Source organism: Typopeltis vanoorti, chromosome 2, assembly GCF_054136105.1.
Source record: "Typopeltis vanoorti isolate ZY-2024b chromosome 2, IOZ_Tvanoo_1.0, whole genome shotgun sequence".
In the NCBI taxonomy this organism is placed as follows: domain Eukaryota; kingdom Metazoa; phylum Arthropoda; class Arachnida; order Uropygi; family Thelyphonidae; genus Typopeltis; species Typopeltis vanoorti.
The window spans coordinates 131,943,978-131,970,472 of record NC_143550.1 but is presented as its reverse complement, the minus strand read 5'-3'; the positions used below and the strand labels follow the sequence as shown (position 1 = coordinate 131,970,472).

The 26,495-nt window shown below is 36.6% G+C and overlaps 1 protein-coding gene across 3 annotated transcripts in view; it reads right to left on the bottom strand.

The window, feature by feature from the left end:
- Window positions 1-26,495, bottom strand: part of TppII (Tripeptidyl-peptidase II) — a 583,232-nt gene that overhangs the window by 401,670 nt on the left and 155,067 nt on the right. For 2 of the 3 annotated variants that reach the window (XM_090408276.1, XM_090408295.1), the window contains one exon: window positions 9,884-9,949. The exons of the other annotated variant lie outside the window; for it this stretch is intronic. In XM_090408276.1, coding sequence (XP_090264402.1) covers window positions 9,884-9,949 — 66 coding nt within the window. The remainder of the gene's footprint in view (window positions 1-9,883; window positions 9,950-26,495) is intronic. 3 annotated transcript variants of the gene reach the window in all.

The following is a 26,495-nucleotide window of genomic DNA, read 5'->3' as shown; positions in this document are numbered from 1 at the left end:
TAAAACAGTTGGTCAAAGTTTAAAGATTACAGATGAATGTTCTGAGAAAGTTTAGTGGAGTGTACAAATTGCATCAACAGTAGAACTGCATGAAAAACTCCATATTAAAAAAGGAAATTGACATTATTAGTATTCAATAATATGTGAGAAGAGCTAATCTAATCTGGTATGATCACGTAAACAGAAAGAGAGGAAAGATTAGTGAAACAGATGTTTGATATTCAGAGATAGCATTAAAAATCCTGGAAGACTAAGATGTAGGTAGTAAATAACGCTTCAGAAGACCAAATATAAGATCTAACAATACTGGAGATTGGAAAAAATAACACTGATTTAGAATCTGTACCCCCCACCCACCCGTTGAGGGATGTAAAGAATACTGTAATGACAGTGTTACACCCTGATACCTTAAGAATGTAGAATTCCCAGCTATCATGGTGTAACACGAAGAGAAAATAAAATAAAACCCCTGTATAAAAGCTAATAGATGAATTATTTAGAAAGAAAAATATTCTTGCATCCAAGTAAAATATATAACAAAAAAAAGTGTTTGAAGAACTAAATAATAAAAGAATTACAGTTGTGATATAAAATAATTAGCTAAGTAAAACAGAAAAGATTAGTAATAAGAAATTGTATGTAAGAGGATAGAGATTAAAATATTAAGTAAATTCTTAAAAATTTGGAAGGAGGATTAATTTAGAGGCTAGCAAAAGAAAAACAATGACTATCGTTCAGGGTCAATTACCGAATTGAGACATCGTCATGGGCTCGCCGACCAAAGGATGTTTGGCAGAAAAACGCCACCCTAAATGGTCGGTGAAGTCGAATCAAGTAAGGGGCAGAGAAAAGAAATTAAAGAAGGTGCTGTTAGGAGTCAAGGTATAAAAGGGTTAGAAACACTCCCCACAGGGCCTTTTCCCGGAGAGTTTCTTCACGAGGTCCTTCGTATAGGTTTCACATGGTTTTCCTGAGTGGCGGGATTGGAGTTATCTCCATCGTCACAACAAGGAAACAAAAGTGAGCGGGATTTTGATTCCGTATTTCCTATGATAAGAAACGAGGAATGCCATTTAGCAAAGAAAGAAAGAAGGTATTGTCTAAGTGTTTCATCATCCAGTGACAACTACAAGAAAGGGAAATCTGTAAAGAAGTCGGTATCCACGTGGCGAGTTTCACAGCCATTGTATAGATGATTCAAAGTGTGTCCTTAATTACGAAAAGTTAAGCTCGCGTAAGCACAGTTCAATGCAAAAAGAACTTAGGAGTGACCGATTATAGGAGAGATCATACCAGGATAGTTCAATCGGAAAAAGGGTAGAGGCCAATATCGAAAACTCAAGAGAAAAAAGGTACTGTAAAAATCACGTGTTAACTGAAAATCATCTGTAATTGTAATCATTATCCTATTACTGAACTGTTGAAGAGACTAAGGAAAATTATCTTAGGACTTTAGTACATGACTGATTATAATGAAAGTATGCTTGTTAATGTTAATATTATATAAGTAATTATGTGTCCTGAGATTTATGCGTGTTTTAAATGTCAAAGTTATGTGTTAACACAGTGAAAGGATAATTTAATCTACATAGTTTTAAATAGTTAAATAGAGTGAGTTGATCACATATGTCCAGGTGCTACAGCATATAGTATATTCAGACTAATATAGGGTTAACTAAGGTGTTAATTAGATCTGGGATTATACATATGATTTTTGTGTTGAATTTGTTATGGTGGCATGATCGTAATACCCATATAGGATCATAGCCAAATTACTTGTGATAAGCTAATGTTAATTTGTAAATGTTTCTTAGTATTGAATTGAATTATATTAGAAATTGAATTGTACCATACTAATGAGTTTAATAAACCTTTGTTCATTGATAAACCAGTTGTCTGAAATTGCTGCCCAATGCACCACTTGAAAACGTACGAACCTAATCACGCGGGAAATTAACGTGTAAAAAAAAAAACGAGATAAAGTGTCACAACTGCAATATTGTTACACATTCAGACATATTTTAGTAATTGCTCCTTGTTTTTGTATTTAATATCTCAAACTAAATGTCCCAAAAGGCGCAGTATAATATAAATATTAGGGACACTAAGGGGGAGAAATAACTTAAATATTTGTATTTTTGGGTGATATCTCGTGCATAGATAAAAGTTGAATATAGATATGCAGAATTTCACTAGATAGAATGATAATCATAAATTGGGACACAACATAAATGGCGCAGACGACAGGATGTAGTTTAGCTAATTAAATCTTAATTACAAGCTATTCACAAGTTGGTTTTGGTTGCAGATCAGACAACTGAGAGGTAGAAGTTTAGTTAAGTTTTGTTGAGAATTTAGAGAGTTAATTAGTGTAAATTGGATGCAAGTATGACTGAACCCTCCAGTAATTTAGGCATGGATAACAACGAATTTTTTCGCTACATTAACCCACAGCAGGTGTTCCCATAATCTTCGGATGAGGAGACTGATGACGTCCTAAATTTTTTTAGGTATACAGAAGAGCTTAGAAGTGTCGGAGGATGGACTGATTTTCAGTTGCTAGTCTTGCTCCGAAGCAAACTGGTGGGAAAGGCCAAAGAGTTCATAGATCACTCTCCTTTGCTAAGGGAACTTGGATTATCAACAATTCAAACACATATTGGTCTCAGAATTTGCTAAGAAAAAAAGGGAGTTCCCAGGTATTGAAGGAGCTGTATAATTGCATACAAGAGGAGGGAGAGAGTGTGTGTCTAATTTTCGGAACAGAATTATGTCTGTATCACAATCCATGAGGTTCTCGTTCCCAGAGGAAGAGGCCCACATGAAGTAGTTAACCTTTCAACAGTTCAGAATCGGATTATGTGATCGATTAAGAGAAGTGATATTTAAGAAAGGAGCCCAGGACCTAGACTCGTGTTTTAGCCTGGCCAGAAAAAGAGAGAATTTTGGATGAAATGGAGCAAGCCTCTTCTCTGAGGGAACAACTACGAAAGGAGTTAAAAGGTGAGTTAAAGAGCTTGGGGAATTGTGGGTCAACTAAGAATGAGAGAAGTATAGTTGCGATTGTCGGTAGTTCAATTGAGAGAGAGATGATTCAGTGAAGGGAGAAGAAATAAGAATGCAAACTGTGTCTTTAGCAGAGGTGAAAGGGAAATTGCCCCTGCCTTTGGTAGAAGGTTTGATTGAGGGTATACCCTGCAAACTCTTGTTTGATACTGGGAATCACATATCGGTAATCCCAGAAAATTTGGTTGAGGCATTTCAGGATGTAACCTCTAATAGTTTTACTAAACTAAGTCAACCCATTAAGATCATGGGAATTGCGAAAGTTGAGCTTTCCTCAGTCTTGAAAATGAAGGCCAGGATTTCCATACCTTGCTTCCCTATCACTGTCACTCATGAGATGCTAGTCTTACACAAGGTTGCAGACACTAGCAACCAAGTCATACTGGGTATTGACTTTTTAGAAAATTATAACTTTATGTGTGATTTTGCAAATGGAACACTGTCCCTATGTGGAAAAGAGTATAAGCCACAGTGCAGAATGCAAGATCATGTAGGGAAGAGCAAAGCCTTGAAGGTCGAATTGAAGGATTGGGAAAGGGAGTCTAGCATGTGGAGGAATAAACTGATCCAAGATAGCATTAAGAACTTAAGTTCGGAGCAGTATCTGAAAGCGTTCAAAGAGGAGATCAGCTCGCTTTCTTGTACTAACCTGGTTCAACATGCTGTTAAAATCAATTCTGATGTGCCCATATATGTGAGACAATATCAGACCCCACTAAAGCACATGGACACACTCAAGAAATTACTCTTAGAATACGAGAAAGCTGGAATTATTGAAAAGTCAAATTCTAGATGGAATAGCCCATTTATTTTAGTAGAAAAGCCTAATGGTTGGTTAAGGTTTGTACTGGACCTGAGAGAAATCAATAAGGTCACTATACCCATAGATTTTCCCATAGATTTGTGCAAGATTGAGGACTTGTTGATTGGCCTGAAGGGAGCTAAGTACTTCTCCAAACTAGATCTGAACTCTGGCTATTTCCAAATTCCTTTGAGGGAGGAGGACAGAAAATACTTTGCCTTCACCACAAGATGGCAGCAGTATCAGCTGTGTCGACTACCTCAGGGAGCCAGGAACTCAGCCATGAGTTTTGAGCCTGATGAATTCTGTGCTATCTGATATGTTGGGAGAAGGGGTTATCTGTTTCCAGGATGATCTTCTGGTTTACTCATCTTGCATTGAGGAGCATAAGAGACTATTAATAGAGGTCATGGAAAGACTTAACAGAGCTCAGTTATCCCTAATGTTCTAAATGCCAATTTTTTCTCAAGGAGGTAGCATATTTAGGTCACGTGGTAAATGAACACGGTATAACACCCACAGAGGAAAATGTGACTGCCATATTACAGGCAAGAACTCCCTCAAGTGTAAGGCAGGTTAGGAGATATTTGGGAATGATCAACTTCTACAGGAAGTTCATTCCCGAATGCTCCAAACTGATGGAACTTATAGTTAGACTCACAAAGAAGGAAGAAGATTCGAGTGGGGAAACGAACAGCAGATTGCACATCAACGCTTAAATCTGGCTCTAACTAAGTCGCCTGTCCTGACCTATCCCAAACTGGGTAGGGATTTTTATCTCTCCGCTGATGCTTCCAACGATACAATCGCCTCCGTTGTAGAGCAGAAAGAGGAAAAGGGGTTTAGACCGATCGCCTTTATCAGTAGGAAACTTTCATCTTCCGAGATAAATTACTCAGTAATAGAAAGGAAGCCCTTGCTATTGTTTATGCATTAAGAAAGTTCAGGTATATGTTATTAGGACAACATCTCATCTTGCGCTCTGATCAAAAACCATTGTCATTTATATCCTCAATGAAGGACAAAAATCAGAGAATCATTAGGTGGGCTCTGGAGATGCAAGAATTTGACTTGGAAATAAAATACATCCCTGGCTCAGCGAACGTGGTCGCTGACTATCTATCCAGATCTCTGAATGTCGTACATGATAGTGATGTCAGTTCTAGTAAAGAGGTGATTTTCCCTATATACAGAGAAAAGGGGAGAGGCAAAAAGGGAATCAATTCTTCAGAACAACAAGTATGGGATAAGTCTCGCATAATCGAAGAGCAAAGGAGGGATCCAGTATGGGAGGAAGATTTATGAGAAAGTTTTGAGAGGAGAGAAGTCCCATATTAAAGATTCCTTCAATCACACACTATACATTGATCCGAATGGTCTCTTATTGTCTAAGCAAAGCGTCACAGGGAGATGGAAGGACAAAATCGTGGTTCCAGAAAAAATGATCCCATGGGTACTATTCACCTTTCATGACTCTGATCTGGCAGGTCACCAAGTTCCACATAGAACGTGGAACAGAGTTCGTGATCGCTATATATGGAAGGGGATGAAGGGAGATGTAGAATCGTATGTGACTTCTTGTCATTTGTGTCAACAGAAGTCCAGCATTGTAGGTAAGGCTCCTCTCCAGTCTTTCCCTAACCCCGTGCGTCCTTTTCAGGATGTAGCCATGGATATCGTGGGCCCCACTACCTATCACCAAGAAGGGAAATAGGTACATTTTAGTGGTGATAGACATGTTCTCACGATATCCAGAGGCTGTAGCAATTAAGAATCAATCTGCCCAAACAATAGCTTATAAATTTTTCAAGCTGATTATTTCTAGATATGGGACACCCCAGACACTTCTCTCTGACAAAAGCTCCAACTTCACAGCTGAAGTTATGTTACAATTGTGTAAGTTGTTAAGAGTAAAGAAATTGTTCACAACTCCTTATCATTCTCAAGGCAATGGAATGGTGGAAAGATTGAACAGGACTTTAAAGCTTACCTTGTCAAAGATATCTGATCTCCAGATCTCGAATTGGGATACCTTTCTACCTCACACGTTATTTGCATGCAGAACCGCCCTACATACTGCCATCAGAGAAGCCCCCGCAGTTATCCTCTATGGTTTTGAGCCAACATTCCCAGCTGATTTCAGAAATTCCCATGTGAATTCAGGATTTCCAGACATCGATGATTATCTCAATAGCCTGATCACCGATAATAGAATTGCGTATGAGATGGTGTACGAATCCAGTGAAGCTTGCTCACAAAAGGCAAGAAATTATGCCAACAAATTGAGGAGATACAAGGATCTGAATCCCGGCAATCTGGTCTTGTTAGAACAGAATTCCGTTAATAGAAAGGGGGGAAGGTTGGAAGGAGCGCGGCCGGACCATATGAAATTCAAGAAAAATTGTCCCCAGTGACATTTAAAATAAGAAAGGAAAAAGAACAAGGGAAATCTTGGGTAGTACACTCTGACAGATTAAAACTTTATAAGACTAGGTCAAAAAGGTTGGTATGCCTAGGAGATTCAATGGAGAGTGTATGTAGAAGGAGAAGGACTACAAGAGGGGATAACAGTCCTCGTCAAGGAGGAAACCACGATGTGAATTCCCCCTCAAGAAGAAAAAAGGGTACTGATTGTCAAGGGGAGAGGGAAATGCCAGGCTCAGATCGGCAGTTCTCCAGGTTCAAACAGTTTAAGCAATGCATGGGGGAAAGCATAGCAAACAAGCAAATGCTGACAAAAACGGAAAATGGGGTCTATAGGGATCAGAGTGAAGACAGAATACTAGAACAAACCCGATATAACCTTAGGCCCCGACAAAATGGTAAAGTAGACCACAGGAAAGGAGTTTATCCTTTAAAGATGCATGCTTCTGATAAATGGACGTCTGACGAAAAGATCTCAACAAAGGGGGGTAAGTATGAGAAGGAGATCAAAAGGAGAGGGATACAGTCAGGATAAAGCACGTAGCAGAGCTTGGTGCATACAATTCACAAGGTATTTTTTTAACAAGCAGCAAGTTCCTGTGGGGATGAGAGGAGAAGGAGTGGAAGGTTTATCAAAAAAAAGGGGGGGGGAACTCCATATATATGAGAGGAGGAACATTTCAAAACAGAATTTTTTACAAAAATTTTTTTGTTTAAAGGGGGACCTTTGTTACATCCTTATACCTTAAGAATGTAGAATTCCCAGCTATCATGGTGTAACACGAAGAGAAAATAAAATAAAACCCCTGTATAAAAGCTAATAGATGAATTATTTAGAAGAAAGAAAAATATTCTTGCATCCAAGTAAAATATATAACAAAAAAAAAAGTGTTTGAAGAACTAAATAATAAAAGAATTACAGTTGTGATATAAAACAATTAGCTAAGTAAAACAGAAAAGATTAGTAATAAGAAATTGTATGCGAGAGGCTAGAGATTAAAATATTAAGTAAATTCTTAAAAATTTGGAAGGGGGATTAATTTAGAGGCTAGCAAAAGAAAAACAATAGACTATCGTTCAGGGTCAATTACCGAATTGAGACGTCGTCATGGGCTCGCCGACCAAAGGATGTTTGGCAGAAAAACGCCACCCTAAATGGTCGGTGAAGTCGAATCAAGTAAGGGGCAGAGAAAAGAAATTAAAGAAGGTGCTGTTAGGAGTCAAGGTATAAAAGGGTTAGAAACACTCCCCACAGGGCCTTTTCCCGGAGAGTTTCTTCACGAGGTCCTTCGTATAGGTTTCACATGGTTTTCCTGAGTGGCGGGATTGGAGTTATCTCCATCGTCACAACAAGGAAACAAAAGTGAGCGGGATTTTGATTCCGTATTTCCTATGATAAGAAACGAGGAATGCCATTTAGCAAAGAAAGAAAGAAGGTATTGTCTAAGTGTTTCATCATCCAGTGACAACTACGAGAAAGGGAAATCTGTAAAGAAGTCGGTATCCATGTGGCGAGTTTCACAGCCATTGTATAGATGATTCAAAGTGTGTCCTTAATTACGAAAAGTTAAGCTCGCGTAAGCACAGTTCAATGCAAAAAAGAACTTAGGAGTGACCGATTATAGGAGAGATCATACCAGGATAGTTCAATCGGAAAAAGGGTAGAGGCCAATATCGAAAACTCAAGAGAAAAAGGTACTGTAAAAATCACGTGTTAACTGAAAATCATCTGTAATTGTAATCATTATCCTATTACTGAACTGTTGAAGAGACTAAGGAAAATTATCTTAGGACTTTAGTACATGACTGATTATAATGAAAGTATGCTTGTTAATGTTAATATTATATAAGTAATTATGTGTCCTGAGATTTATGCGTGTTTTAAATGTCAAAGTTATGTGTTAACACAGTGAAAGAATAATTTAATCTACATAGTTTTAAATAGTTAAATAGAGTGAGTTGATCACATATGTCCAGGTGCTACAGCATATAGTATATTCAGACTAATATAGGGTTAACTAAGGTGTTAATTAGATCTGGGATTATACATATGATTTTTGTGTTGAATTTGTTATGGCAGCATGATCGTAATACCCATATAGGATCATAGCCAAATTACTTGTGATAAGCTAATGTTAATTTGTAAATGTTTCTTAGTATTGAATTGAATTATATTAGAAATTGAATTGTACCATACTAATGAGTTTAATAAACCTTTGTTCATTGATAAACCAGTTGTCTGAAATTGCTGCCCAATGCACCACTTGAAAACGTACGAACCTAATCACGCAGAAAATTAATGTGTAAAAAAAAAACGAGATAAAGTGTCACAACTGCAATATTGTTACACATTCAGACATATTTTAGTAATTGCTCCTTGTTTTTGTATTTAATATCTCAAACTAAATGTCCCAAAAGGCACAATATAATATAAATATTAGGGACACTAAGGGGAGAAATAACTTAAATATTTGTATTTTGGGGTGATATCTTGTGCATAGATAAAAGTTGAATATAGATAAGCAGAATTTCACTAGATAGAATGATAATCATAAATTCGGACACAACTGACTATTATTATTAAGTGACATCCCCCCAAGGAGTCCAGAAGTTCATTACAAGAGGTTACACTACACTATCTACATAAATCTACATCATTATGTCATTGAAAAGCCACTAATACAGTACATTATTCATCATCACACACACTATAATGAAAACAAACAAAAATACTAATAGTATTTTTGTCTGTTGTATGTGCATTCTCTGGCTGATTTTGCTGTATGTTTGATGAAAAATACCCAAGTTCCCACGAGAAAACAATCTGCTGCATCCGTATGAGATTATCTAACTCACCTTCATTTGAAAAATTCCAAAGATTCCTCTCATTGCAATGAGGATCAGACTGTTATCTTTTTTCAAACATTCTTCCAATTAAGGCACAGTTTGACAGGTTGATAAACCTAAACCTCTGTCTTTTCTTTTTTTTTTTATATCATTTTATCATTTGAATAGCAAGTTTATTACCTGATTCAGTAATAAACTTTTCACTTCTAAAATTGTAAAAAAAAGCTGTAGGAATAATAATTTTTAAAAATAGGGAAAATAAGGAAGAAATGCAAGGAATATCAAAAATGCAGGAAAAGTGGTTAAAAAAATACAATGCTAAGATAACATTAACATGCAATAACTGGTTGAATTTTCAGCTGTTTAATATAACAATTTAGATACAATACATTTCAATCATATGCTGCATCTCAAGCAATTTAACAGACTGGTACCATTAATGAAATGCATGCAGCCAAGTCCCTCTGATCCATATTTTTTATTTATTTATTTATTTTTTAATTTCTGAAATCATTTTTCAAGCTTATGAATAATGCTTTCATTGAGAGAGAAAGATTCCAATGAATAAAATATAATCACATATAAAATTATTCATTCATATTCAACCTGTGTCCTATGCAATATGGAATTCCTTCATTGGAAGTATGCCTAGGAAATTAACATCTATTTGGTAGCTTTAATTTTATTAAAATATTCAAAATAGTTTAAAATCAAAATTCCAAAAATAAGTTTCTGCTTACTTACTTGACATACTAACAATTTCTAACAAATTTCCATCATTATAAACATTAACAGAATAATTCAGCATATCTGGAAGAAAAAAAAATGTGTTTCAAGCTAAAATGACAATTCTGTTGTTTGAATATGTTCTTTCTTTGCTAAACAAAGATGACATCTCACAATATCTGCTATATTTCAAACCTGCTTTGATTTTCTATTCTAAGTAATATAATGTAAAATCTTGTATGAAGAAAAATTACTACAAAATTTTTCTATACCGATTTTACTTGGAAATAACAAATTATACAAAATACTTGTAATTGAATTAATGTTTACCTCAAATTTTTTGCTGTATTAAATCTGTTAAAATATTAGAGTAAGTTCTTAAGATATTTAAGAACCACTGAATTTGTACAAACAAAGAAATAGCTCAGACAGGATTAGAGGCTAGCAAAAATCGTGAGGGTCAATGAGGTACAGAGTTTTCCCACCAAAATTCAGCGACAGCGGGGTGGCGGAGAAAATCCCTCCAAGAATGTGGGTGGTTTAATCTGAGGAATTTCCAAGGTCAAGAGAATAGGATAAAAGGGAGAAATCGAGGGGCCAAATTGCTCTGTTCCTGGCTCTCGTTCCAGTCTCGCTTTGAAGAGGTTCCTGTGTCCAGCCGTTCCAAGCATGGGGGAGTCACGTCCCACCAGCAGATGTCCAATGATGAGAGGAGGTTCGTAACAGCAGTACCGGTCTATTCCAGAAGTCCCACCACAAACAATCTCGACTATCCCCAAGTATGCTCTATCATCATAGCCATGAACTTGTGCCAAAATGTGATTTTTACTAGAAGAAAGAGGAACTTGATTTTGATCTCTAGGATCTAGTGTACTGAACTAGCTCGCAAGGTTGCAAGTAAAAATTTTATAGAACTTTCCTAGATTGTGAAAATTAAGGATAAGAATGCCGATCTCATGGTTAATTAGCATAAATAAATTTTTTTGTGAAGTCGGAAAGCCGCACTTCTAATTAATTGTGAACTAATTGTATACAGAGTTCAGAGAAATTTGCTTATGTTATGTAATGAAAGGGAAATTGATTGTAAAGTTTAGTTATGCCTAATTATGTCTTTTTGCCTGAGTTAAGTTAGAGTGTATATATGTCTACCCATGTGGCTGATTGCCATGAGTATATATACATTCTTTGTCATAGAGCTTAAACGAGAATTGCTAATCTAATTGAGTGGCGAACCAGACACGTGCTTTACTTTGTATCCATTGCTATTTAGCTGAATTAATCAGAGACAGATATTTTGATGTCATCATCATCATCATCAAATTCCTGCCATGTACCCTCAAGGGGTGTACAGGATATGACAGTACTACATGAAAAAATTACATCATTACTAACTTTCTATCTACAATTTTCCTCCAAATCAGTCTGTTACTTGTCAAGACTCCAACATTATCAGATCTTATATTTCTATCGTCTAAGGCACTTTGTACCGTATCAATCCACCTATATCTTGGTCTTCCTCTGGGTCGTTTTCCTGCCAACCTGGCAGAGAACACTTGTTTTGCTAATCTTTCCTCTCCCATTCTATTTAAGTGACCATACCATCTGAGATTAGCTCTGCTAACGCATTCCTGGATGCTGACAATGTCAAGTTCTTTCCTAATATCCTCATTTTTAATATGATATTGCCATTGATGCCATCTGTTCACGCCTCTAATCTTTCTCAGGACTCTCATATCTGCGGTCTCTAGTCTTTGGTCAAGTGTTTTACTTCTGACCCAGCTCTCAGATCCATAAGTTAAAATTGGTTTGAACACAGTCTTGTATACAGCTAATTTAGTGTTCCGACTAATTTCTTTCTTATTCCATATGAATTTATTCAATTGACTTCCCACGATACCAGCTTTGCTGATTCTGTTGTCTATTTCTATATTTAGTTTACCATCTTCAGTAAAAATTGTGCCTAAGTAGCTGAAATGTTTTACTTGTTCCACAGGTTCTCCATTCACAACACAGTTGACATTTTCAATGATTCTGCCTATTTTCATTGTCTTTGTCTTTTTATTGCTGACCTTCATACCATATCTATTACAACAGCTATTCAATTTAGTCAGAGAATCTTGCAGACTTGTAGCGGATTTATTTAGAAGTATAACATCATCCGCATAAAGCAAAGAGCTGACATTAACATCTCCAATTTTGATATCAGGTTTAATACCACATTCCTTCATAATGTGATCCATATAGATAATGAATAACAGAGGGGATAATGTACATCCTTGTCTCACACCAGATTTAACATTAAACCATCTTCCTGTACTTCCTTCAATTCTAACTGCTGACTCACAACTCAAATAAAGACTAAGTATTGCTTGATATAATGCCCCATTGACACCATATAACTGCAGCGTTTTGAATAGCTTCTCTCTTGGCACCTTGTCATATGCCTTTTCCAAATCGACAAAACTTAAATACAGATCTTTGTTATATTCCCATGCTTTCTCGACTATTTGTCGTAAAGTGAAGATCTGATCCTGACAGCCTCTATTTGGCCTGAATCCAGCTTGTTCTTCACCAAGCTTTTCTTCCACAATTCTTCTCAACCGTTTCTCAAGAATACTTGCATAGATCTTGCCAGGAACACTCAGTAGGGAAATACCTCTGTAATTCTCACATTCAGTTTTATTTCCCTTTTTATATATGGGTACTATGAGAGCTCTACTCCAATCATCAGGAATACGTCCCTCTGTCCAGGCTTTCTGAACTATGCAGTGCAGCCACTGTAAGACTCTTATACCACCATACTTCAGCATTTCTGGTCGAATATCATCTACTCCTGCTCCTTTCCACATTTCAAGCCTTTGATGGCTTTTTCTACTTCAAGTATGGATATGTATTCCTGACTGCATGCCTGGTCAGTGTTTTTTATCACTGTGCTGTCATCACTGCTTGTTTCATTTAGCAGTTTTTCAAAGTAATTACTCCATACTTCAAGGATATCTTTTTCTCCTGTTTTCATTTCACCTTTATCATCTCTAATTCCTTTTAGAGCACTCTTTCTTCCATTCCTAAGCTTCTTCAACAACCTCCAGAATATTTTGCCACCTTCTTGATATTTATTTTCTATATTCTTGCCAAAGTCCTCCCATGACTTTTGTTTAGCTAGTTTTACACACTGTTTAGCTTTCTTACATTTGTCTCTGTATTCTGTAAGAGTAAAAGCTGACTTATTTGCCAGGAACTTTTGATATGCTTTCTTCTTTTCCTTCACTGCCTCTTTAACTTCCTGTGTCCACCAGGGAGTTCTGATTTTTTTATCCTTGCACACAACCTCACCACATGCCTCTCTGGCAGAATCAATCAACGTTTCCTTCAGAGTTTGCCACTGAATCTCCAAGGTTTGATTCCTGTTCTCAAACTCTTTCATTTTCTTTTCAATAATATTTCTGTATTTTAGTCTATAGTTCACATCTGAGAGCTGCTCAACTTTTATTCGCTTTAAAACTTTCTTACATTTTATTCTTTTCAATATGAAATTCAATTTTATCCTGCTCAAGACTAAATAGTGATCACTTCCAATTTCAAATCCTCTGTACACTCTGGTGTCCTGCACCAGGGAGAAAACATCACTATCAACAATAACATAGTCAATGAGACTTTTCTTATTCCTAGCCTCTTCTCTCCATGTGAATTTGTGCACATTTTTATGTTGGAACATGGTGTTAGTAATAACCAGTCCATGTCCTGAGCAGAAATCCAACAGATATTTGCCATTATTATTCGCTTTGCTCTTTTCTCCAAATTTTCCCAAAATATTTTTGTATGTCTCACAATCATTTCCTACTCTACTATTTAGATCCCCAACAAGGACCAACTTTTCCTTTTTCATTGCGTCAGTTGCTTTTTCTAAAGCCTCAAAAAGTTCCTCCACTTCTACCTTAGTAGAACCTTCTGTGGGACCATAGGCACAAATAAGTCTCATTGTCCAGTTCCCCATTCTCATATTTGCCCACATTACTCTACTTGAGACTGACTGCCATTCAAGAAGATTAGCCTCGTATTTTGTGTTGAATACTATGGCTACTCCTTCTTTTCCTTGATTGTCATTGCCTGAATATAACATTTTGTATTTATTGCTCAGAAAGATCTCACCAGTTTTGGTCTTTTTTGTTTCAGTCACCCCTATTATGTCGATCTGGTACTTATCTAATTCCTCAGCTAGCTCCATTTCTTTTCCATTCAGGCTTCTTATGTTGATAGTACCGATCTTTAACTCTGGTGATGTTGAGTTGGGGTTTGTTTTCGGATTTGTTCCAGTAGCTGACTTTTCGCTGTTCGCCCTGGTTCCCTGGCGAAAACAACGGGGGCCTTGTTTAACCGGGCGACGCCCCAGCCGGCATGAAATTTTGTCATGTTGTACCATCATTATTTATTTTGGTTTAACCAATAAGAATACAATTTGGTCGGCTAAATCCCAAATTGCCAGCCCATCCTCGTTCGTTCAGTATCAAAGTAGATACCCAACAGGGTGCACCAGGAGAAGGTGAGGATTGGACATTAGGTCAGAAGCCCTGGTCGGTTCTCCGCATTCCTTTAAAGGCTATGTGGAGGTCTCCTCTCAGTTATACAGCTTTGACCCTTATGTGTGTAGTTTTAATTTTTGTAATTACCTTGACTTAGAATGAATAAACAGTTTTGTTTGTTAATAAAGTCTTGCCTGATTCTGCTTACCAGTGCACTGTCTCATAAAACATAGAACCGGTGTGTCCTGAAGATAGAGTAGCCACGACTGACTGATATTAAGTGTAAAGTGTTGATTGAATTAGAATTAGATTTTAGAGATATTTCCGTGTTGAGCTGGATGCTTCTCTTGCATGTATGGGAAAGACATACAATTCCTCTATGCAATCTTTAATGGCGCAGTCGACTGACTGATATTAAGTGTAAAGTGTTGATTGAATTAGAATTAGATTTTAGAGATATTTCCGTGTTGAGCTGGATGCTTCTCTTGCATGTATGGGAAAGACATACAATTCCTCTATGCAATCTTTAATGGTGCAGTCGAAAAAACAAATAAATTTTTAAAGATCAGTGCAAGAGAAAGTCAGCAAGATAGATAAGGGAATTGGTTCCAGCCCGAAGCACTTCCTAAATCTAGACTACGTACATGTGAAAAATAGTATACTTATGACCTTGAGAGAGAGAGAAAGGGGGGGGGGGGGGTCAAACTGTAGCCTAAGAGGATTAAGAGTGAACTAGCTCAAGCAACGACTACAAACTAAGCGTTATGACTGTTAAGGAAAAGAACATAAAGGCACAGTTCCAAGGTTTTAATAGTAAATGATTAAAAGAATAATAATATCAGAATATAACAAAAAATAAAATAATAAATAGAAAAAGAGAAGATATTATTACAATAATGATCTCATGATTATCACAACTTTAATGAATGAATCTTCAAATAACTGCCTCTTGAATGGGTTAGTGTCAAATTACTACTGTACAGCCAGCCCCATGTAAATGTGCAATCAGTTATCCAACTCTTCAATTATCTGACTGAACAATTGTTCTCCAGCTATGGTTGGATAACTGGCAGATTACTATATTTACAATCTATTTTCTTTCATCTCACATAAGTAGTTTTGTGAATGTAAATCAATATATTTTACAACTTTATTAAAATCGATTAGCAACACATAACAGCAAAATATGGGTAAATTACTCATTAAGGTATGGATATGAACACTGTGAGGCGAAAATGACTATCATTAAGGAATCCAAAAGAATTTAGAATATTCAATCAATTTTCATGGGACTAAGTAAATGTTTCAATGATAACAGATAAGACAGCTTTCCTATTTCATGATAAATTTCAAGCCAAATACACAGATATATATTACAACTAAGGAAATGATAGTATGCAATCTTAAAAACATGTTTCATAATTGTACTCTTAAGTAATAGCCAGCCTGGTTGGCTGAGTGGTTAGTGTATACCCGCTCTTCAGTCAAAAGGCTGTGGGCTCGAATCCCAATGTGGGCATGGATGTTTATGATTGTCTGTGAAAATACTAGTGCTGGTGGATGGTAGATGGCATTGATGTAGATGATGATAGTTGCGGTCGTTGTAGTTGGTAGAGTCAGGGAATTATAGAGTAGGTGCCCTCCCTCAATGAGTCCTTGGACTCCCTGGAGGTATCATGTAATAATAATACCATTCTTCACAACTACTAAACATAAAAGCATTTGATGTATATACTGTAGACCTTACTAATTTTGCAATTAAAATATACAAATGAAACAACAAATTTTAATAGCAATCCTAAATACCAAATTTTGTTAAATATTAACAAGCCAATGAGGAATTACTAGTATTACCAGTATTGAACCTATGAGTGGTATAACAACAAAAGTTACTTACTTTGACTAATAAAAATGGAATTATAATAGGAAGGGGGGAAAATCTATTATCAGGCAATTTTGACAACAAAAACTGAAACAAGTATGGTTGCATTAATTTGCCAAAAATTGTGGAGACTGTTATCTTAAGATCAACTTCTATATAGCTGTAATACTAAAAAAATAAAAATAAATAAAAACAGAGGGTGCCAAATTAGGACTTTAGATCTTCTGTCCGTTACAATTTGAATTGTTTCACGTACTCACTGTCGCATATAAGCTGTAACATGCTGCTTTGTGTTCTGAAGATGCTGGTCTGAAATCCAGCCAAATATAAGCCAGTTGATAAATATCTTTTTTATAAAATAGTTCATTTGGTGTTGTTAATACCATTAAAATAAGTTATGAATGAGTAAAATCCATTAAGAGTGAATAATTTAACAATGACTCTTATACATGCTGATGCAAGTTTGTAAGATGCATCCATTTTCTATTGGCATAAAGAGGAAATCACACATCCTGAACACCTACATTCTAACTCCCATTAACCAATACTACATATAAAAAACTCATGATCAATGCACTTCACTGCCTAATCTATTACAAGATGAAAACAAGCAAAATGTCAAATAGAAACTATGCTTTTATTTTGACTAGTTTCATGAAATATTTTGTTTCACTTCATCAGGAAATAAAGTGAATAAATTAAAAACTAGAAAGCAAGTAATAACAGAATAGTGAAAAATATTTGAAAACTTTTAAATAATGGAAAGCATGCATTCACTATTACAATGGCTGCTGTTTCGTGGGTTGCCATACGAGGTCTGACAGAAAAAACGAGACAGTGCCTGTATCTCTTTTTATTTAACAAATTGTAAACATCAACTATGATCTCCTTCAAATGTAATGGCAGAGTGTAATATCCTTACAATATCCTGGATATCAAAGGAAACAATCAACATGGCCGTGAACTTCAAATGAGTTATCTCATGTTTACTTTTTTTTGGCCTTGGCGATGTCTTCCAGCGATGACTTCCAGTGCACTGATTGTCACTTGATTTCCGGATCATACGTAAATATCCAAGTTTCATCACAAGTAATTACCAAATTCAACAAATCTGGTTCATCCTTAATGCGGTGCAAAAAGAACATCACAGTTCCTTGTGACGTTCGTTTTGTTCATCTGACAACATTTTTAAAACCAATTTTGCACAACCCTTTTTCATGTTCAATTTTTCCGTTAAAATGTGTCAAACACTTTCCCTGTGCAAATGAATTTTCTCAGCTACAGCTCAAAAACCCAACCTTCTGTCTTTTTTGAATCGCCGTTCCCCCCCCCCCATTCCTAAGCTATAGGGTTAGTCTCGTTCTTTTTGTGTCGTACCTCGTATACTACTGGTAGGTACAAGTGTGTCAGGATGGATTAAAAAAAGACCAGACTTGATGTAAAAATCATCCCTTGTTTTTTGTTACACTGACACTGTAGAGAATGCTTCATTTCAGCTGATTCCCTGAATGCTCTTGAGTAAAAACAGTAATCAATGCCGAGCATTGCAGTTTGTTGCTATTCAATTTGGTGATTGAATAGCAACAATCACCAAATTACAATGTTTTGTTTCCATTTGCTGCTACTATCACTGATTTGTACTCTCTTTCATTCTCAACGTCCTTGAAGTGTTCTGATCGGCATATCTCACCAGATCTAGCAGTCTGCCCTATGCAGTGTATATACCACAACTGCAACAGATCTTGTAAACACATGGTTATTTGAGTAGTGGATGTGGAAATTTAGGAGATTTCTGGTATTCAGATATTTTGCTGATTGAGTAGAACTTTTAAGTTTTGTTAGCAAAGCAATCTTGCTATTTTATTTGTGATTGATCATATATATATGGAAGAATCATAGCTCCTTTGTATTCTTGTTTTTTTTTTTGTTGTTGTTCTGATTGTTTTGGAGATTGAAATAGATTTTTTTTTTTTTGACTAATGCTCTGTTATATCCATTTTTTGGAAGGGCAGAATTAAGATACTGTAGCTGTTAATTTGATACATATACTGTACATTGACATAAGTCATGTATATGCACCACAAATACAATGACATACTAATAACTAGAGCTGTAACTAAGCACAGTTTTTTCTATATTCAATTAAGTTTTGTTAAACCATTTTGCTTAAAGGTAGTGCAGTGTTAGTGATTTCTTTTTTCCTGACAAGTTTCTTCTTACTGATACATTTTTGCACAAGATAATGTGACACAAGCAAAGCATGTGTTGTCTTCAATCATAAAGCATCATTAAGATACTTGCCAAAGATAAATATGACCAACATGACCATTTTATTACTATCTATCTAAATGAGATATCTATCTAAATATTACTATCTTCGATATAGCATTACAACAGTTAAGCAAATTAACCACTATCTTTAAACAAAATGCAAAAAAAAAACCTTCTAAGCTAGAAATAAAAAACACTCAGAAATCCCTTCAGCCATATCCAGAGAACCCTGAATCTGTTGAGAATATTTGTTTGTTTTTTGGGTTTAATGGCACAAGGACATCTATGGTCATGCTGAGCCAAAATGTGTAATAAATAAGTGGCTTATATAGGTCTAAAAACTATATATAAAAGCTGAAATAATAGCAAGAATCATAAATGAAACATTTTTTAAAAAGTATACTATTTAATAAATAAGACAGCATAAAATCCGTGTAGATAAACAAATATAAAATATGCATATAAAACAGATGTAAAAAGTATTAAAATTCATAAAATGTACTTAGAACTGAGGTTTTTAAATGCATATTTACAATACTTATACTAATAAGCATTCATTTATATAAGGTGATAAAGATTAATACTCTGTAAAAACTTAAAAACCAGGGTGATAGTCAACAAGTCTGATAAAATCTAAGTATGTAGGGTTCAGACAGATTATAAAAGTGGATAAAATGAGTGTGCCGACAAATTGAGGTGTCAATTAAAATATGAGTGATGGATAGTCCAGAGTACAAAACTCCAACATAAGCATGTCATCACCCCTCTGTAGGAAGGAGTGAGTAAGATAAATATGACCAATGCAGAGCTGAGCAAGAACAACTTCCTTTGTTTAAACACTGAATAGCCCAGACTGCCATAATTTAATTTCAGGCTTAATTTGGTAGAGCTTATTATCAGTTTCTCTGTTCCAAGACAGCTGCCACTGGGATAGAAGTTTTTGTCTGATAATTTACTAGTAATCTGTGTATGGTACAAGAAGATGGTGGATGTTTGAGAAATTACTTAGCTACAGTATATGCAGAATTGTTTCCCATAATCTCAAAATGGCTTAGAATCCAACAGAAATGCACATCAAAGTGTAGCTTCCATAACTGAAAAAAGGAGGTGATGGATTTGAGAAAACACTAGATGTTTCTGGAGCTCTATACTTCTCATTGCCTGAAGAGAACTTTGTGAGTCTGATTATATTATGCACCTTTGGTAGCGATGCAATATGATATATTGTAGTGCAAGCTCTACAATGTACAGCTAAGCTGTAAAGTTGTTAAACTCTAGTGGGATTTGTGCAGATATGTTGTCTGGAAAGACTGCACATAATTCCACTATGCCATCCAATTTTGAACCATCTGTGTAGATAGGCACAAAATCAGAGTATTCAGTTCCTCGAAGAGTTGCTGGTAGATTACTGAATGGGTGGACAATTTCGATAGTCTGTCGAAAGAAAAAACTACATGCTGTCATGTATCATTCCCATGACTGAAATTCATTTGGTGGCATCTGAGCTATGTTGTCTGCTCTAGAGCTTGTAGAATAGCTTTTATCTGCAAACCAAAGGGTTTTGTGACAGTATGTCAAGTGTTGTAAAGAGTCTCTCATTGTGGACAAAAGTTAGTTTGCCACATGGGGTGATCTGGCAGATATTTGATTTTTGTCCCATAAACAGAGACAGCTATTGGCATTGAAGCAACAAAGGTGGTTCATTTGCCTTGATAAACAGACTAGGAATAGGTGACATGCAAAATGCTCCAGTTGCAATTCTGATGGCTTGATAGTTAACAAGATCCAGCCATCACAGTGTCTGTCTTTTCCTGGCAGAGGCATAGACTTGGGATCCATAGTCCAGTTTTGATCATATCCATGCTCTATACCAACGTTTCCCAAATTTTTCCTACAACGGAACACTTCACAAATCTTGAAATTTTAACAGAACACCTTAGTTAGAGTAGAGTATCATCGGTCTCATATTCAATGTAAAGCTAAGCGCATACTACAGGTGTTCTGGGCTGCATCGCAGCACATTGATCTTGCTTGTGAACGCACGCTTCCTAGAATAGATACCTCCATACTTCACTCGTGCTCGGAGGTGTCGACAACTGCTGGTGGTTGTCAGCCAGCGACTGAGTCAAGGGCCAGCAAGCGCTGGCCTTAATAGCACAATCCACATGCAAAATGAGGAGTGCCCGATTTTCAAACCTAATGTCCTAATGGAAAAGTAGTTCCATTAGGACTTGGAAGATTCGGTTAGATAAGAAGTTCTTGATAGGAAGTTCTTCAGATGTACACAAAGATGTTTGAACTTGTCGCAGCATTTAAAACCATTCCACGCTCATATTAATTTTGATGAACACAGTTTTGGAAACCCTGCTCTATACAAAACAAAGCAAAGGACATCTATCAGCACCTCAACAGGTGGAAGAAAGAATACATAGAATATTCATTGTTTTATAGCACTTGTCTCTTAACTGACATATGTGAGGGAGGAAACTGGGTTTGCTGTCAGGTGAGGTTCAAGAACTTTACTTCTGGTGCAATTGGGATTAGTGATTGTACAGAAAAAGTCAGAGCTCTAGTTCAGGATGAACTAGACCACCTTTAATTAGACCATGTTTGCAGCAAAAATGCACACAAACTGTTTACTGCTGTGAAAATCTGAACTTTTTTGCAAGTGTTCATTTTGAGAGATGGTCAATGGCTTGCTGCAACTTCTTTCTATGACTCATATTGCATGACAGATGGTAATCCACATAGAGAGCATTAGTTCTGTTGGAGGAAATTGTTCTGTTATTGACTTGACCTACACTGCAAAAAGCATGACACTTTAGGTGTCATGTTATATGGTCAGGAAAGAGCAGTTCCATTAGGACTTGGAAGATTCAATTAGATAAGAAGTTCTTGATAGGAAGTTCTTTAGATGTACACAAAGATTCCCTTTGTGTATGTCTGAATACTGAAAGACCTACACAAAATTGTGTAGGTCATTCAGTATTCCAAATCTTCAAGCAGTGTCATATGCTTTTTCCATATCAAAGAAAACTGATACTACATGCTTGCATTTTAAGAAGGAATCTCTAATGTAGGGTTTCCCAAACTATGTCCTGCAGAAAGTGAATAAGTGTTCCTTGAAAAATTATCAAAATTGATATTAGCCTGGAATGGTTTTAAGTGCTGCGACAAGTTCAAACATGTTTGAAAATAAGACGCTCCTCACTTTGCTGGATTGTGCTATTAAAACCAACATGCGCTGGCCTTGACTCAGCCACCCAAGGTTGTTGACACCTCTGAGTGCAAGCGAAGTATGGAGGTATCTAATTAGGAAACGTGTGGTTACAAGCAAGATCAATGCAATACGGCCTGGCACGCCTGTAGTGTGCACCGTCTCATTTTTGCAATGCAATACAGCTTGCTTCGGTGCTTAGCTTTACATAGTGTGTGCTTAGCTTTACATTGAATACGAGACCAATGATACTTGACTTTAGCCAAGGTGTGCAATTAAAATTTCAGGATTTGTGAAGTGTTTCGTCATAAGAAAAGTTTGAGAAACACTGCTCTAATGGATGCCTCCAGCCTGATAAAATGATCAATAGTAGAATATTTTTGAAAGCCAGATTATACATTGGAAAACGAGACTGTTTTTTTCCAGAAACCATAAAACAAGAGTAAACTATTTTTTCTAGAATCTTGCACAAGGAGCTAGTCAGAGCAATTGAAAGGTACTTATTTGGGAATTTTGGATACTTCCCTGGCTAAGGAAAGGCAATTATATATATCTTTCGCCCGGTATCTTGAAATATACTCCTATAGAAGATTCTGTTGTAAAGGTGCAACAGTTGATCCATGGATGATGAGAGATAAACGTTTTATCATCTCGTAATGGATATTAATCGGTCCAACAACAGTTGGACAGTACTTAAGCAAAGCAGCGTTCCTTTCTTCATGGCATGTTGTATTCTTCAAAACCAATTGAAAAAAATAAGATTTTTGTTTTTCTGTTTTGCATTTTTTGGGCAAGAACTCAAGGAGATAGGAAGATGTTGCTGATGTTTTTACAAACTCTCCCCATGTGGGTTGGCAACTGTTGTTGGATCAGAAACTGTGCAATCGTTATGTTCTAAGATGGAGGACTGGTGAGTAGTATATATGCCTTTCATTTTACAGATTTTTCCACGTACTTCATTGCTGTTGGTGGATCTTGATACAAAACACATATACGAGGGCTGTTCGATACGTCTGTGAAAAGTCTAAGAGATGACGCCATCAGTATGTATCTAGGTTATTTTTAGTTACTGGCAACTGTTGGAGGATCATGCACTGTTTCAGTCAGATAGATCTATTACTCTGTGTTTGGCGTTCATTTGAATAGATCAAGTACCGTGATTTGCAAAAAATGGATGAGAAAGAATTTCGTGTAGTAATTAAACATTACTTTTTGAAAGGCAAAACGGCTCAGGAAACCAAAGCTAAGCTTGATAAACATTATGGCGAATCTGCACTTTCAATTAGAATGGTTTATAAGTGGTTAAGTAACTTTCGAAGTGGCCATATGATCACAATTGATGCTGAATGTTCTGGACGCCCTGTTGAGGTCACTACTCTAGAAATTATTGAAAAAATCCATAATATGGTGATGGATGATAGAAGAGTGAAGGTGTGTGAAATTGCTAAGGCTGTGGGCATCTCAAATGACCACATACATATTTTACATGAACATTTACATATGAGTACATATGAGAAAACTATCCGCAAGATGGGCCAGGTGGGTGCCATGATCAAAAGCATCAATGTGTGAACTGTTGCAGAATTGTTCAATTTATGCTATGAAGTCTTTTCGCATCCCCCCTCCCTTTCTTCAGGGATTCTTTGGTTGCTGTACAACTGTAATTCCACCATGGCTCAGGGAAACAAGGAAACTAACTAGATGTTTCAGGAATTGAAGTTCTGGCTGCTCCTATAATACACTGTTACATGTTTTGCTGCACTGGTGATAGGATATGAGCTTATTATCACAGAATCAAATTCTACTAATGAAGAAAAATGGATCAGTCAAGCTTGCTCGATTTTCCACCGTGATATCTGTGATGTAGTATATGGCTGCCCAGCAGTGGAAAGCGATTATTCCCAAAAAGGTTGTCATCAGTTTCCCACTTGAACAGTGAGAAAAGAGAGTTGAGTCAATGGTAGTAAATGTTCAGGTAGGCACATGGAAGGTGTTATGTCCTGTATTTAAGAGGGAGAGATTGTTGTCTAGCATACGCTCAACAACTCTTCCTCTGATGTTTCTTCAGGCATGACCCTCACAGTGTGTTGTGTCTATTTAAGTCAGTGTTTCTTAACCTTTTTGGATCATGCCCCACATCAAAGTCTCAAAGATTTTGATGTCCCCCCCCCAGGCATAATAGTCAGCCAAATTCTGAAAAAGTATAATATAAATATGTATAAATATGTACATGTACATTTTCTAATTGCCTCCCCTGTGGGGCATATACCCCACATTCAGAAACACTGATTTAAGTCCTCCCACTAACAATGGGGTTGGTAACTGAGATATCATATCGTCAAGATCATTAAAAGTTGCAACAGGAAGAAGATAGATACAGCATACCATTATCGTATTTCTGACTGGCAGTTGGATAGTAACTGCTTCTAAGTTTGTGTAAAGCTGAATTTGCTGAAAGGGGTAAGGTTGCCCACACAGATGGTGACTCCTCCGTGGGCAGGTCCATCCCCTGTCCTGTACTTACATATGATAGTAAGATTATGGAGAGCCAGTCATCACGTGGTTTCAGGTATTTCAGGCAAAAGCATTAAGGTTTATGCTTCTACAAGTGAGCGTTGATGTTGTCCATGTTTTGTCAGAAATCACAATATAACCCACATAATCCCATTGTAGGAATGTTTCCATTATTTCATTTTGGTGATATCATCTGGCTTCCAATGTTGAGAGGTTTTGTTTTCATTAGTTTTAAATTATTATTTTTCTTTATTTGGAACTGTGGATGGCCAGTATCCATCATTTCTTCTTCTTCTTCTGAAAAAATATCCAAGACATTACATTCGACTCCCTCTAATGATGGCTGGTATTTTATCTTCCTGAGGGGAAGCAGATAAAATTGATGAGCCATTTAATAAAAGGGTGTGGAGACATATCTTTGATCCTTTGTGGTGCATGCTCCATTATTTTTTTAATAAAAGAATTTTCCTATAGTGGAACCATTTTTAACATATCTTCAAAAGAGTCCGTAATGATTTTTCTCTTTCATTCATGCAAAAGATACAGCGAGAAAATTATATCTTTCAGGGATGATGTAGTTGTGAGAAGGTGGGATGGACACATGGGTTTGGAATCCTATTGACATTTCTTTATACAAGGCAGAGGCTGAAAAGTTCTGATAAGCACCTAGAACAAAAATATTAAAGCAGCTGATATAACCACAAGAAAATATGAGGATATAAAGAATAAAAGTTACCCTCATAACTCTGCTACTAGTATGTTCTTTCTTTCTTGTGGTTATATCAGTTGTTCTGATCAACACCTGGAACAAAAATGGTATTAAAGCAACTGATATAACCATCTTTAAATCTTTCTCATAGCTGCCTTCTCAGCATAAGAGGATTCAGCAGATGTTGCTACTTTTATGGTATACTGCCTCTTTGCCTCCTGATATGTGATGCAATAGTTCTGTTTTTATTTTTTGGCATGTTCAAGAGTATGCTAGGTGGTATCCCTCACAGTTAGAGAATTTTGGTGTTTTGCTGTTACAGTCTTTATTATCATGAGCTTTAATGCCACATCAGACACAGATGACAGAACTACAACAGGCAGTTTTGAGAATGACTATTTCTGACATTAGGATTAAAGCCTTGCTGGACATTTGACATATCCTGATTTGACAGATATTGGTGTTTTTGGTTTGTTGAAGGTAAGAATGTTTCTGGTGGGAACCAGATGCCCATCCTAATGTATCAGAATTCTTCTTATGGCTATCAATCCCTTGGTCCTTGATTTTGGAACATATCTCTTCAATGGAACCATCGAGACGGTACCACTCTGATATTATGACTCTTGAAAAGTTAAAAATTTTGTGGGGGGGGGGACATAATCAGTATTGCCCCAATAAATGTTGCATGGGGGAAGTTTTCTGATTCTGCTACTGTAGCTGTTTCAATAAGACTATTGCCTGAATGCAGTTTCTTTGCATATTTTTAGAGTTCTTGCCAATAATTCTGAATGAAGAAGGGTGACATTTTTCTAATTTAATGTTCACCTGTGAAGCGTAAAATTAAGAGCAGTGGTGTATTTATTGCAGCTTCTGGTGTTTTTTTTTGTTTCTTACTGTGGTTCTCTGTTGTTGATGATATGGTTTCTAAACTTAGTTTGGGCTTGCTGAGAGGCCTCTGATAAACAAGAGGAAGAAGATATGCTAATTCCCTGAGGAGTTTAGTTTCGCAGCAGAGCTCCCCATTCACTATGGAGCCACACATGGATGCCCATTGATTGGAAAGCAATGCCTACATTCAGGATTGGAACATGAGGGCTATCCCAGATGCCATACAGGCACCACAGCAAGCCTTGGACCTTGGCCCATGGGGAATAAGACTTACTGCAACACCCTTGATCCTTGTAGGCAAGCCCACTAGCTGAATGATACTGGACTGGCCATCCATGATCACTTGTCTTGCCGAAACTGAGGCCAAAGTAGTGCAAGACTACCAGGATCCCCTCTTTTTGGATGTCCATGAGTCACACTGCTCATCTGCAAGGCATTCGATCCAGTGATGATGATAGGATAATAAAAAAGACCCAGGAGAGGCAAAGCAAAGAATATGGGAAGAAAAGCAAAGAAAAAGAAAGAAAAGGATCAGTACCATCATTGGGAGGGATCTGTTGAGAATATGACACTACCCTATATAAAAAGAATCAATGTAAAACTAGTATAGATTTTGAAGACAAAATTCC